At 37.1% G+C, this 13,161-nt stretch overlaps 2 protein-coding genes across 2 annotated transcripts; one reads left to right on the top strand and one right to left on the bottom strand.

The window, feature by feature from the left end:
- Nucleotides 1–1,230: 1,230 nt before the first annotated feature.
- On the top strand, nt 1,231–8,785 carry LOC140886959 (casein kinase 1-like protein HD16). Its single transcript, XM_073293920.1, has 17 exons — nt 1,231–1,552; nt 2,149–2,617; nt 2,802–2,927; nt 3,018–3,091; nt 3,181–3,250; nt 3,317–3,372; nt 3,537–3,608; nt 3,758–3,852; nt 4,043–4,109; nt 4,187–4,316; nt 4,406–4,624; nt 4,720–4,850; nt 5,523–5,697; nt 5,799–5,889; nt 7,719–7,876; nt 8,051–8,239; nt 8,439–8,785. The coding sequence occupies exons 2-17, from the start codon at nt 2,213–2,215 to the stop codon at nt 8,496–8,498; spliced, it is 2,118 nt and encodes a 705-aa protein (XP_073150021.1). The 5' UTR covers nt 1,231–1,552; nt 2,149–2,212; the 3' UTR covers nt 8,499–8,785.
- Nucleotides 8,786–9,715: 930 nt separating this feature from the next.
- On the bottom strand, nt 9,716–11,942 carry LOC140890923 (glutamate dehydrogenase B). The gene is made up of 8 exons (XM_073299090.1): nt 11,796–11,942; nt 11,508–11,622; nt 11,298–11,411; nt 10,918–11,214; nt 10,720–10,836; nt 10,375–10,625; nt 10,217–10,292; nt 9,716–10,129 (listed from the first exon to the last, which is right to left on the bottom strand). Exons 2-8 carry the CDS (start codon nt 11,613–11,615, stop codon nt 9,857–9,859), a joined length of 1,236 nt encoding a protein of 411 aa, XP_073155191.1. The 5' UTR covers nt 11,616–11,622; nt 11,796–11,942; the 3' UTR covers nt 9,716–9,856.
- Between the last annotated feature and the right edge of the window lie 1,219 nt (nt 11,943–13,161).

The raw sequence follows: 13,161 nt of genomic DNA, 5'->3' as shown, positions 1-13,161 counted from the left end.
GCTGTTATAATTTCGTCCAGCTCTATCTTGAGATGATGTTTTGGCCTAGAAAACATTCGAATTGGTCCAGTTTGGTTGAATTCGAGTCACTATCTCAAACTTCCAAAATGTGATCTATCAACAGCACACTTGAGTAAATATGTTAGAAACACAATAACAAGTTTTGTTATCATCAAAACAAATATTGCTTGCATTTTTTAACCCAACAATGTATATCATATGAACTCACAAATATTGATATTAATGTTTAAAATTTTATCGTGATTGTATCAACCTTAATTCCTTATCTCTCGCCATATCTGTGAAGAAGGTTGTAACCTAGGCACATTTCTCACCATAAGATGTTTTTTTGAGAGACGATGTCAGGTTAATTGAAGTATCGATCCAGCTCGATCATTATCGCGATAATTTAAGTCTGTTCAAAATTGAGAACCTCGTGACAATTAATCAATGCAGAAAACTCAACCTTCAAATACCGAGATGGAATACATGTATTTATTACCACATCACTTACCTATTATGATCCTCTTACTATCGTCGAATATTAAATATAATGATTAAAATCACTACTTTTGACAAATCTTACATATATGTAATATGAACTCGTAAATATTGATATTAATGCTCAAAGATCTTGTCGTGTTTAAAACATACAAAATTTTAACATATATATGTTATCTAAGTTGATTGTATCAATCCTTATCCATTACCATATCCGCGAAAAAGAACGTTGTAGCATAGACACATTTCTCACTATAAGACGTAGTTTGTTTGAGAGACGATTTCAGGTCAATTGAAGTGTCGATCACAACTCAGTTACGATAACGATAATTTAAGTCATTTCAGGATTGAAAATCTCATGTAAATCAACCAATGTAGAAATATCAACATTCAAATACCAAGATGAAAGACATTGATTTATTACTACATCATTTACCTATTCTAACCATATGTTACCATCGTCATATATTAAATATCAAGATCAAAATCACTTAGTTTTTGACAAAACTTAAATACAATATAAACTTAAAAATATCATTTATACCTTTATATATATATACACATATAATACAATGGTTTAATAGAATATAAGTCAATGTCAAAGAAAATTATTGAAAATTATATTATATGGGATATTATTTGAATAAATTTTATAATATATATAATATTAAAAAAAAGAAAACAAAAAAGAAAAAAAGAAAAGACAGTGATGATAAAATTGGACATCCGAGTAGAGATAGGGCAGGCAGCATTATATAGACGCCTGTGCAGTGTGGGAAACAATAAAAGGAGACTCCGCCACGGCTGAGAATCAATCGCGAGGCACCGCTCTTTCCCAAATCAAAATCTGTAATATTGGATCCTTTTTGTTCTATATTCGTGTAAGATTACCCAACTGTTCTTGATTTTTCGACAAAAAAAGGAGGTTTCTTTGAGAGGAAAATATGTTTGGAGAGTTTTTTCCGAAGATCTGCTGTGGATCGGTTGAGTTTTTCTAGTTCATATCGCTGTCGATTATCTACGATCCTTCTGCTTTCATCTGTTTCATAAGGTACAGATTAGATTAGTGTCTGCCTTGTTCTTTAATCGTGGATAATTATCAATAATTAATATGCCATGGTGTTACTGTTATTTGTTGAATTTACGTAAATAATTGCTTCTGGCTTTCGGTTTGAGCTCTTCTGGCTGGATGTATGTCATCGCATTAGATTTTTTTTGCTCTCATTCCTTGTTAATTTTATGTGAGGAACTATTCATTAATTTATTTCTTGCTATTTTTGCGTGACGATTTCTTGCAAGACTTGATGATTCACCGTGCTTATTTTGTGGATGTGTCATTTTTCTGAAATTTACTTGCTGCCTTAATTATTGGAGAAATCCAGATTTGGAAACCCACTGAATACTACATTCATTCATGTCCTCAACCATTGCCAAATAAAATAAATTCCGCATCTTTATCGTGTATCCATTCCAAAGAAGAAGATACAACTTTTAAATATGCTGCATTTAATTGTCTTGGGCTCATTCTTGTTCCACCTCGAAAATTTAGGAATTTATTTTTGCCACATGGGCTTTGTCAATTTATCTCTGTCCTCGGCTATTTTATATGATAATTTTACTTTACTTCTTTGGGATACTTCTTAATAGGGCGACCGAAGATTCTGAACCGAAGGTGGGGTAGTGAGTGGGAGGTGATTTTGCATGGGTGACGATGCCAGAATTGCGTAGCGGAGCACGGAGATCAAAACGGCTTGTTGATCTCCAGCCTGCACATCAACCTGCTAATCCAGAAGAGAATTATCTTGCACCTGTTCAGAACAGAGCGAGGAGGAGAGGCAGAGGTAGAGGGAATGCAGCTGCTGTAACTAAAGGGCCATCTGCAGTAACACCAGCTAGGCCAACTGCTGCTGGTCGAGGTCGGGGCATTAGGTTGATAGATTTAGACCCAGAGCCACCTTGCGAGGTTCTTCCGCAACCTGTTGGCCTTGGTGCTGGGGAGCAGCCTCTCAACGTAATAGAGGGTGTTGAAGATAAGAAAATTGGCATGGACGGTGGGAGTGCAGATAAAGTAGTGGGAGTTGAAGAAGAAGCGAGCGCTACTCCAGTACCAGATAGGGTAATTTTCAATTTCTTTTCATATCGAACAATGTTCTATGAAATCTTGTTATGATCCGTTATTGACGGATCATTGGATTTTAAACATCTCGAGATGCATGATTTATTTTCCTGTTATTTACTTATTTAGTTAATTTCACATTTTAGCAGCATTCTTAGTGATGGAGCGCTTTTTGTTGGTTCAGGTACAAGTGGGCAATTCTCCCATGTATAAGACTGAAAGGAAATTAGGTAAGGGTGGATTTGGCCAAGTTTATGTTGGCCGAAGGGTAAGCGGTGGCACTGAAAGAACAGGACCAGATGCAATCGAGGTATCAACGAGCATCTGTTTTCGACAGTTGGAGAATTTTCATCAATCTCTCTTTCTCTAATTTTGATTAGCATGGATTATAATTTTCTAGGTCGCACTTAAGTTTGAACACCGAAATAGTAAAGGCTGCAATTATGGCCCTCCATACGAATGGCAAGTGTACAAGTGAGTTCGTTGTTCTTGAGTAGAGGATGTTCTCATTTTTTCGCATTACAACTATTCACATCACTCCTTTTGTCTTATTTATTGAAAAGCACACTGAACGGCTGCTATGGGATTCCATGGGTTCACTACAAGGGCCGTCAAGGAGATTTTTACATCTTGGTGAGTTTTGATTGTATTTTTTCAGTGGACTTTTCAGTATGATCTCAAAGGAATATTCTGTTTCAGGTCATGGACATGCTTGGACCCAGTCTTTGGGATGTTTGGAATTCCTTGGGCCAGTCGTAAAGATCTATCTCTTTGCCTGCTTTTCTCCCTTTTTTTTTTTCCATCATTCTCTTTACATTAACTTGTTAATGCGTGTTGCGTTTTCAAATGTGCAACAAAGTAGCTGTTTTATTATTTCCATGCCAATTATTTCTTTGTTAATTATTATCACTCTGAGCAGAATGTCTCCAAATATGGTGGCCTGCATCGCTGTTGAGGCTATATCTATTCTTGAGAGGCTTCATCTTAAGGGGTAAAACCTTACATTTTTTAATATTTTATAATTATGTGTTGGCTCCCTGATAATATGAAGTTGTTCACGAACTTCATTCTCCTTGCATTACATTACTTTCCTCATTAAAAGATAGTTGATTACCTTCACCCTCCCATTCACTTTTCTAGATTTGTGCATGGAGATGTGAAGCCGGAGAACTTTTTACTTGGTCAACCTGGAAGCGCTGATGAGAAAAAGCTGTATCTCATCGATCTTGGTCTGGGTATGATGCTGTTGTTCCTATTCTTTTATTTTGTGTGATGGCTGACTAACCATCTAATTTTGGTTAGCGCCAATAGATGTTCAAAGACAAAGAAAGCAATTTTTTGCTATTGTTTTTTGCGTAATTTTATTTTACTGGTTGGGATATCCTGATTAGTTGGCTTTATACTCGCAATTCCTCAATGATGCAGCTTCCAAGTGGAAAGATGCATCATCTGGTCAGCATGTTGAATATGATCAGAGGCCAGATATATTCAGGTTTGTGAAGTTCATGCAATATTATCACAAGAGCTATGCTTGTTATGAACCTACAAACTCTATTGGTCTGTTCACAGAGGCACAATAAGATATGCTAGTGTACATGCACACTTGGGCCGCACAGGAAGCAGAAGGGACGATCTCGAGTCATTAGCGTACACGCTGATATTTCTTATTAAGGGAAGGTTACCTTGGCAAGGCTACCAGGTCAATTGATATGACTCTTCCTTGTTACCTGTGACAGCTTATTCCATTTTTATGTAATTTGTTGTTTACTGTTATTCGGATGATCGCAGGGTGAGAACAAAAGTTTCCTAGTCTGTAAAAAGAAAATGGCTACGTCTCCAGAGTTGATGTGTTGCTTTTGCCCCGGTCCATTTAAGCAGTTCCTTGAGGCTGTTACTAATATGAAGTTTGACGAAGAGCCAAATTATCCAAAACTGATATCGTTTTTTGAGAGTCTCATTGAACCATGCACATCACTGAGACCAATAAGAATTGATGGAGCACTCAAGGTAACATTTTAGCAGAGAATGTGTACTGTATATTATTTTTTTAAGTTTGTATTGGTTTAGAAAGCATTTGTGTTAATTTTTTAATCTTTTATTAGGTTGGGCAAAAGCGTGGGAGGATGCTCATTAACTTGGAAGAAGATGAGCAACCAAAGAAGAAAGTACGACTTGGTAGCCCAGCTACTCAGTGGATTTCAGTTTATAATGCTCGGCGACCCATGAAACAGAGGCAAGTAACTTTGGATTTGCTTATAAGCTTGTTCTGTCACGCCTTTGCTATTTTTTGTTCACTTCTCATGGATTTTTATCCTGTTGCTTTGCAATTTATGTCTTTAAAATGAGTGCCAGAACTCTGATATTTGAGTGATCTTTTTAGCTGCTGGTTTTTATTTGTGAATCTTGATTTAGTGTAGGCATTCAACTTTTCCTACTTGAAATTTTACTCGTTCCATTTATTTTATGTGGGCTCATGTTTAAACGTCTCATCAAAAGTATGCAGCAATAAGTCAGTGGACGATAAAGCTTCTGGAGACTTGATGTTCTTTTGTTTTGTTGTTTTTGAGTTGTGCATTGCATGTGTGCTTCTATCTCTCTGTGAATTTTCAATCTCTTAGAGATTTTTCATTTGTACATTTCATTTATTTAATTTTTTTGGGAAGTTACTGTCCTTGAATTTGTCTATGCTTGTCAAATTTGAATATCAGAAAATCTTTAACTTCTGAAAGTGATAGAGCAATTGGAATTCCTGTTGACCGATACGTCAATTGCTGTTTCCATTAACATGAAAGATTAAGATTTTGACCTAGATTGTTTCTCATCCTTTATAATACTTCCTATATCTGAGATTTCTGTCATATTTGCAATTTCTCTGTTCGTGAAGAAATGGTTTGTATTTGTGTAGATACCACTACAATGTCGCAGACTCAAGGCTCCGTCAACATGTTGAGAAGGGGAACGAAGATGGCTTACATATTAGCTGTGTGGCATCAGCTTTAAACCTCTGGGCCTTGATCATGGATGCTGGGACAGGTTTCAGTTCGCAAGTGTATGAGCTTTCTGCTGTCTTTCTTCACAAGGTTGTTTATTAAACTAATGTTTTGTGTTATGACTTCTTGTGTCATGTCCTAGCCTGGCTCTGTTTCCTATCCCAACAATAATGTTTCCTGGTTCTTATTAGGATTGGATCATGGAGCAGTGGGAGAAAAATTATTACATCAGTGCAATAGCTGGTGCAGCTAATGGAAGTTCGCTGGTGGTTATGTCTAAAGGTGGGTTGAAGTTTCTCTTTTCTTGTGATTTATGTCTTATGCCAGCTCACTTTCATTTTTTTGTCATGCAATTTTGGACTCTGTAAAGATGTTTTCTTTGTTGAATACCTAGTTGTCCACCATTAAAATAATTGGTTGGTCACTTCTCTTTGGTACATACTTGCACTGGTCCATTCTGACCACCAATAACTTGTAATCTTTCTTGATCTTCTTTCTTTATCTTTATCTATGCTATATATATATATATATATATATATATATATATGCACACACACACGCACACACTATAAATTAAGATTGCGGATAATAGAGACAAAACTTTGGTATGTCAACTAAATTTGGTATGGCACTTATAGAAATTGCCAAACCATCCGTATGGTTTATCAAAATTGTCAAAATATCCCGTGGTTTATAAAAGATTTCAAAAATACCCCTATGGTTTATAAAAATTTCCAAATACCCATATTAATTACAAAATATCCCTATATAAATAATTTGAGATACAAATTGACCCAACTTCGTTTTATTTATATTTATGCACGAGGTGCCACTTGTATCTTATTAAGAGTGAGGATACCATAAAAACTGTTTTTGGTATGTTGGTACGGAAAAGAAATGAAATTACAAATTTGACCCCAGTTTCCAAGGACCCCTTAAATTTTATAACTACATCCACGTTTTCTAAGTGCCATTTCTGCAAATATTCACTAATTTGAAATCTTCTCCTCCACATAATAACCTTCTCAACTTTCGTTATCGTACGTTTCAATGCAATTTCTACTCCCATATTCTAAATTCAATTGATCTCCAAACTTGAGAAGATTAATATGTTGTTCGAAAATGCCTCACTGGTTACCCGACCACAAATGGGGCTACTGATTTTATTCAAGTCGCCATGATACGTTTTCTTTCTCTATTTATTAATGTTATGATTCAATGGAAATTCGTGTTTTCCTACAACGAATATGGTTGATGATTGGATTTGGTGATTAAATGATTTCGTAACTTCTTCTCCACCTTGGTGTTAATCTATCATATATTCTTTTTATGTTGGTTTGATTCACGTTATAGGTTGTGAATTCAAGATTTGTGCATTTTTTCATCATCATGAACACGTGCACATTAACAATAAATTAGGAACAAATATCGGATAGTTAATTTGGCTATTTGACATTGCTACTAGTCAATAGAAATTGTTTAATCTCTTCCGAAAATACCCAATTTTGGTATTTTGTTTAAATGTATTTTTAATATTTATGGATATATCATTCATCGACGCCATGAATCTCATATTTATTACTTATCGACGCCATGAATCTCATATTTATTACTTTTGTGTGTTCCATGTTTTTGTGATTAACGACATGCTGTATCAATTGGTTGGTTCTCCCAGATATGCAATGTAGTGCCCCTTCTGTGCGTACACGCCGTGCATGTGCGTAATTGCTAGGGGTTGTAACTGGATAAATATATTAAATGATATAGTACCCGTTAACGGACTGCTTGGCTACTATTTGTTATTTTCGAAGAGGGTAAAACTTGCAATTTCAACTGAAATAATCAGATTCAGGTTTTGATTTTTTTTTTCCCTTTAATTTGTTTGGCTCACATATTAGAGAAAGGTTAAAGATTATAAATATTTAACCAGGTTAAAATTATATTTGGTTTTCCGTACTATTTTCATATATACTCATTTAACACAAACAATTTTTTTTTTGGTTTACACACGCATCTCGCGTGTGTCCATCGATGCATGTCCGTTAGTGTAACATGTAGATTTTGCACACGATGCTTCTGATCTAATATTTTTTGCTCTGGGAATTTTTCAGGAACTCCTTACACCCAACAGTCATATAAAGTTAGCGAATCATTTCCATTCAAGTGGATTAATAAAAAGTGGAAGGAAGGTTTCCATGTCACATCCATGACTACCGCTGGCAGTCGCTGGGGTGTTGTAATGTCCAGAAATTCTGGATTTTCCGAGCAGGTAAAACTTGATTATTAAGTTGAACAGAGTTAACCAGAGCAATTCCTGTATTATTAAGTTGAACAGAGTTAGCCAGAGCAATTCCTGTATTATTAAGTTGAACAGAGTTAACCAGAGCAATTCCTGTACTTTGAGTTTATACGAATCTAAGTAATGTTGCCGGTGGCTTCTTAGGTTGTGGAGCTAGATTTTCTCTATCCTAGTGAGGGAATACATCGTCGATGGGAAAATGGCTACAGAATAACCTCCATGGCTGCTACGGCTGATCAAGCAGCCTTCATACTTAGTATACCTAGACGTAAAATCATGGATGAGGCTCAGGAGACCCTTCGCACATCTGCCTTCCCTAGCACCCACGTAAAGGTAATAGCTACTCGTTTGATAATTTCTCTGCAGATTTTTAGGATACACTATGGATTGGAGTCGGAAAACAGTTTGGCCTGGAAATATATATCACATTGGAGAATTTTGACAATGTTTAACCCAATCAGTTCTTTACCATTTCCTAAACTTGACGAAGGTATAATAAGCGCCTGATATTCCTTTTTGATTTTGTTTGCAGGAGAAGTGGTCCAAAAATCTCTACATAGCATCAATATGCTACGGTCGAACCGTTTGCTGAAGGTGTTGTGTAATCTATACTGGTGCAGGGTGCTGAAGATGACAAGATACAAATTTTGGAAGCTCATATTATTTGGCTCCGATTTTGATTACCAATGTGTGTATTAGGTTCTCTACTCTTTTGTCTCAGAAATCGTGTTATGTAACTGTAAAATTTACTGCCTCCGCTTCTGCTAAATGCAAAATGACGCGAGAGTTGAAACTCAGAGAGGGGGAGAAATATTGTGGTTGATCTTTACCTAAACTTGACCCTTGATTATATGACAGCTTCCCCATTTCACATTGAAATTGGCAACGTATGTCAAGTGAACCTCTGCTTATTTTAATTTTTTGTTCTCAAAATCAGAATGACATTGTTTGACCAATCTGGATCCCAGCTGAGCTCTAAGCTGTTATTGTGATGGAAAGAGTGTCCGAAAAATATGGTCATAAGCTTCCGGTGATTCCGGTGATGTTTTCTTGACGATGTTTAGATTCATGATGCTTTGATGTTTGTACAAGTGGTTACAAATGTCGGAAACAGTTGTATAGGAATGTATGAAGATCAAGTTGGAAAGAACATATATGGTATCTGATCCTATGAATAATGACGTTGGATATGGTGCAGATCATCTTTTAATGTTTTGAAGGATAAGATGGTGATTTTAGGAAGGTGGGATTTCTTCAATAATTGAAGGTTTTTCAAAAAAGTGAGAAGTTGGAACAACTGGAATGTGCAATTTATGATTTTTAAAAGATGATTTTCTTGTTGTAATTGTCCTAGATGATGGCATTGCACATTATGTGGACGTGCATAGAAAATGGTACAAGGAATTGATTTTGTCGAAATTTCCCCTCTTTTGCATTATTACTTCGACGCTCAGTTGCCTGATAATAGTAGGTACTTGGAATGGAGGGAAAAAAAAATTGAGACAAATAATATGCAGGTGTATGTTATGGTGCAGATGGCTAGCTTTTATCGTAGTTGACCAATTGGGAAAAAGGTTATTATATTCATTTCTTCTCTCTTGCAGCAGAGGTGAAAACTCACTGAACCATGACACGAGGTACATGTTATGTTATCCCGAGTGAAAAGTATATGGTGTATTATCTACCATGTATTGGTATAAGCTCACATAAATTTGTGGGTCTCATGTCTATTATTCTCTGCTCTTATTATTGTTTTGCACATTTTTGGAACCAAAGTTCAAATATACATCGGATTGATATGAAAAATTTATCACCAACATCCAGTTTGTCGGGCCGGATCACTCGGGGGGAGACAGAATATGATGATCTTATTACAACAATCAAGACAAAGAAAATTTGTCCAAAAGCAAATAAAGTTAAGGTGGACAGCAGTGTTTATCATATGAATGCTCATGCTTCCCACCCTCTGAGTATCGTGGCCCTGGCAACTCGGTTCACCCCGAGGCAGAAGGCGCCCATCCTAAGATGGCAGCTAAGGGTGTTGCACATCTCTTTAACATCTTTGAATCCCTTTCTCATGTATGTCTTCAGCTCCGCGTTCACTTTATCCTCGTCCCACATGAACCCTTGAATGTTTTGAACCCACTCGAAATAGCTAACTGTCACACCCCCGCTGTTTGCATATATGTCTGGAAGGACAACTACTCCTTTCTCAGACAAGATCTGTGTATTGTTGTTACATGTCATAAGTTAATTATATGCTAGAATATGATAAGAAGCAAACATGTATTTATATACATGTGTGTTTACCTCGTCTGCCTCTGGATCAGTTGGATGGTTAGCTGCTTCAATGATGAATTTGGCTTTGATGTCTTTGGCATTGTCCCTTCATCAGAACACAAATTAACACATACTTCTGAAATAATGTACAAACTCATGCTAAACGCGAAAAGAATCACAAATTCGACCTGTTGATCACCCCTCCAAGGGCTGCAGGGATAAGAATGTCACAATCCTCCACCAAAATGGAACTAGGATCAATGGAATCCCCGCCGTTGAATCCTTTCACGCCATTGTTTTCTTTCGCGTGCTTCACAAGCCTTGGTATGTCAAGTCCATTTCTGTTCCTTACAGCTCCGGTGATGTCGCTCACCGCAGTTACTATTCCTCCCTGCTCGCTAATGAGCCGAGCAGCCCAAGATCCCACGTTTCCAAACCCCTGCAGGCGGCACAGTTTACCTATATCACATACATGCAAACATACTGCTTTTCAAAAGCAAAATAGAATAGAGAAAATCCCTGCTATATTGTACCTGTACAACAACTCGTTGGCCAGCGATGGTTTTGCCATAATCCTCGAGTAGTGCTTGTGTTGCGAACAGGACGCCTCTTCCTGTAGCTGCATCTCTGCCGAGGGATCCACCAAGATCCTGATGTACTCTTACCATGTAAAACTTCTTTAACAATGAAATATAATCAGTTTATCATGAGAGTTTGATGGAGATTCTCACAATGGGCTTTCCTGTCACTACTGCAGGCGAATAGCCATGAAACTTAGAGTACTCATCCAGTATCCAAGCCATTGTCTGCGGACCGGTACCCATATCAGGAGCTGGAACATCCCTGTGAGCTCCGATCACGTCGTGTATTTTCTGAGTGAAAACTCTTGTCAATCTTTCCAGCTCCGAAAGTGACAACTCCGATGGGTTACATCCTATTCCCCCTTTGGCACCCCCATAAGGAATGTTCGCCACAGCGGTCTTCCAAGTCATCAGCTGTGCCAGGGCATTCACTTCATCCGGCTCGACCTGATCGACCCATGTACCAGTACAACTACCATCAACAATCAATATTCACTTAATCCAATCAACTAACAAAGTTTCGATTTCACCTCTGGATGGTATCTGATGCCTCCTTTCATCGGCCCTCTAGCGTTGTCGTGCTGGACCCTGAATCCCACAAAAGACGCCAAGCTCCCATCATCTTTTGGTATGGTACACTCAACCTGCACCACTTGCATTATATACTAATACATACATGCATCTTTACGAACAGCTTCATCAGTTAGATATATATATAGCATCAGAGCATGCAAGCTTGCCTTGATTTCGCGAAATGGTATAAGTAAACTCTGCTCAAGTTTTGCGTCCAATCCTAACAGCCGGGCTGCCAGTTTGAAGTTCCGGTTGGTCGCGGCTAAGGCGTTCATGATTCTTCTGATCACACATACAAACAAAGTAATGATCAGGAGAAGCACTATTAATGAGACATATAGAACATGATATACATCATCATAAAACAACACAAAACATAAACAAGAATATATATGTTCCACATTAAACATGGCTGATCCTGCCTTGAAATTAAACGAAACAGATTGGTAACTCACGGGCTAGCTTATTACTGGAAGTATAGATAGATATGGTTCGATCAATGAGAGCCAGCAACGTTTATAAACTCGACGCGAATACTAGCACTATATATATGAGAATCAGAATCATTTGATTCCAGTCTCAGGAATTTTGGCCAGTGCCCATATCCAAAGTTCTTGGGATACAGACTCAGAAGAATGGGAAATCGCTGCTATTTATTAATAGAGCCAAGCATCCATACCAACTAGAATGCATGTTTATCCAAGAATAATACATTTTCACATGGTATCCGATTCACCCACCTACCCAAAATTATATTTGCTTCATTTTTTTTAATGTGGGTCCCACACGGGGGACATTTAACTCATAACCTCTGGCCAAAAATTCACCTATTCCACTAACTTGTACATTCCCTTGGGAGCACACGACCACACACTAACGTAATAACCTGCAAACTATGTTAGTGTGACAGGTTAGTCCAAGAAGATGTTGGTAGAGAGAATTGAACTCATAACCTCTGGCCAAGAATTCACATATTCCACTAAACATTCCCTTGGGGGCACACGACCACACACATATATATATTATATAGCAGGAGAGGGGCAGAGTTTGAACTAAATATTATAGGGGCCAATAACAAATATAAATCAAATATTTATTATATATAACAATAAAGTTTAAATAATTAAATTTGGATCGAATAATTAATCAATATCCATCATAAAAAAATATAAATGTATTCTTGAATATATAAAAATTTAGTACATCTTTCTTCTATATCACGAAAATTATCTACAAACGAATTTATAGAAATAATAAATTTTTTATGATGCATATCAAGAAAATAGAATATATATTGAACGCTGTAGCAATTTGCTTAACACAATACACCAACAAAACAATCGTTACGAAATTCATCATTCATCATATTATGAAGCACGTGTTGAGAGAAAATTTCAGCCTAGTTGTTCAGACACTGCCTTAATAGTGAATCTAATGGTAAAAATTTATCAATATATATGAGGTCTACTTAACAATAATGAACCTACAGTATTGATAAATCTCCACCTTTAGATGTTCTTTGGGTTGGGCCAGTATCTGTATATGTAGGATCACATTTATCTGTTTTGCGTGGTTGATTTCAACCTAACATATGAGTATTATCCCAATTATAGATCTAAGATAAGCCAACACCTATGACTCCTGGATCCAAGGTGGACCCCGGGGATTTTTCTAGACCGGCCTACCATCCCCGACATAAGGTTTCCGCTGCCTCTGCTGAAGCATCCTGCATTCACAAGTGTCATGAGTGCCTTCTTGATGAAAGACACAATATTTCAAAGGATTCATCTTAGGAACAGGGCTCCGTGCTTCAACTTCCTC

This window comes from Henckelia pumila, chromosome 3 (genome assembly GCF_033568475.1).
Source record: "Henckelia pumila isolate YLH828 chromosome 3, ASM3356847v2, whole genome shotgun sequence".
Taxonomy (NCBI): domain Eukaryota; kingdom Viridiplantae; phylum Streptophyta; class Magnoliopsida; order Lamiales; family Gesneriaceae; genus Henckelia; species Henckelia pumila.
This window is presented reverse-complemented; position numbering and strand designations above follow the sequence as displayed.

Coding starts and splice junctions, on each gene's coding strand:
- LOC140886959 (XM_073293920.1), top strand. CDS start 2,213: ATGCCAGAATTGCGTAGCGGAGCACGGAGATCAAAACGGCTTGTTGAT. Junction 3,251..3,316: donor AAGGAGATTTTTACATCTTG/GTGAGTTTTGAT, acceptor ATTCTGTTTCAG/GTCATGGACATGCTTGGACC. Junction 8,240..8,438: donor TCCCTAGCACCCACGTAAAG/GTAATAGCTACT, acceptor TTTTGTTTGCAG/GAGAAGTGGTCCAAAAATCT.
- LOC140890923 (XM_073299090.1), bottom strand. CDS start 11,615: ATGAACGCCTTAGCCGCGACCAACCGGAACTTCAAACTGGCAGCCCGG. Junction 11,412..11,507: donor TACCATTTCGCGAAATCAAG/GCAAGCTTGCAT, acceptor CAAGTGGTGCAG/GTTGAGTGTACCATACCAAA. Junction 10,626..10,719: donor GCCAACGAGTTGTTGTACAG/GTACAATATAGC, acceptor TGCCGCCTGCAG/GGGTTTGGAAACGTGGGATC.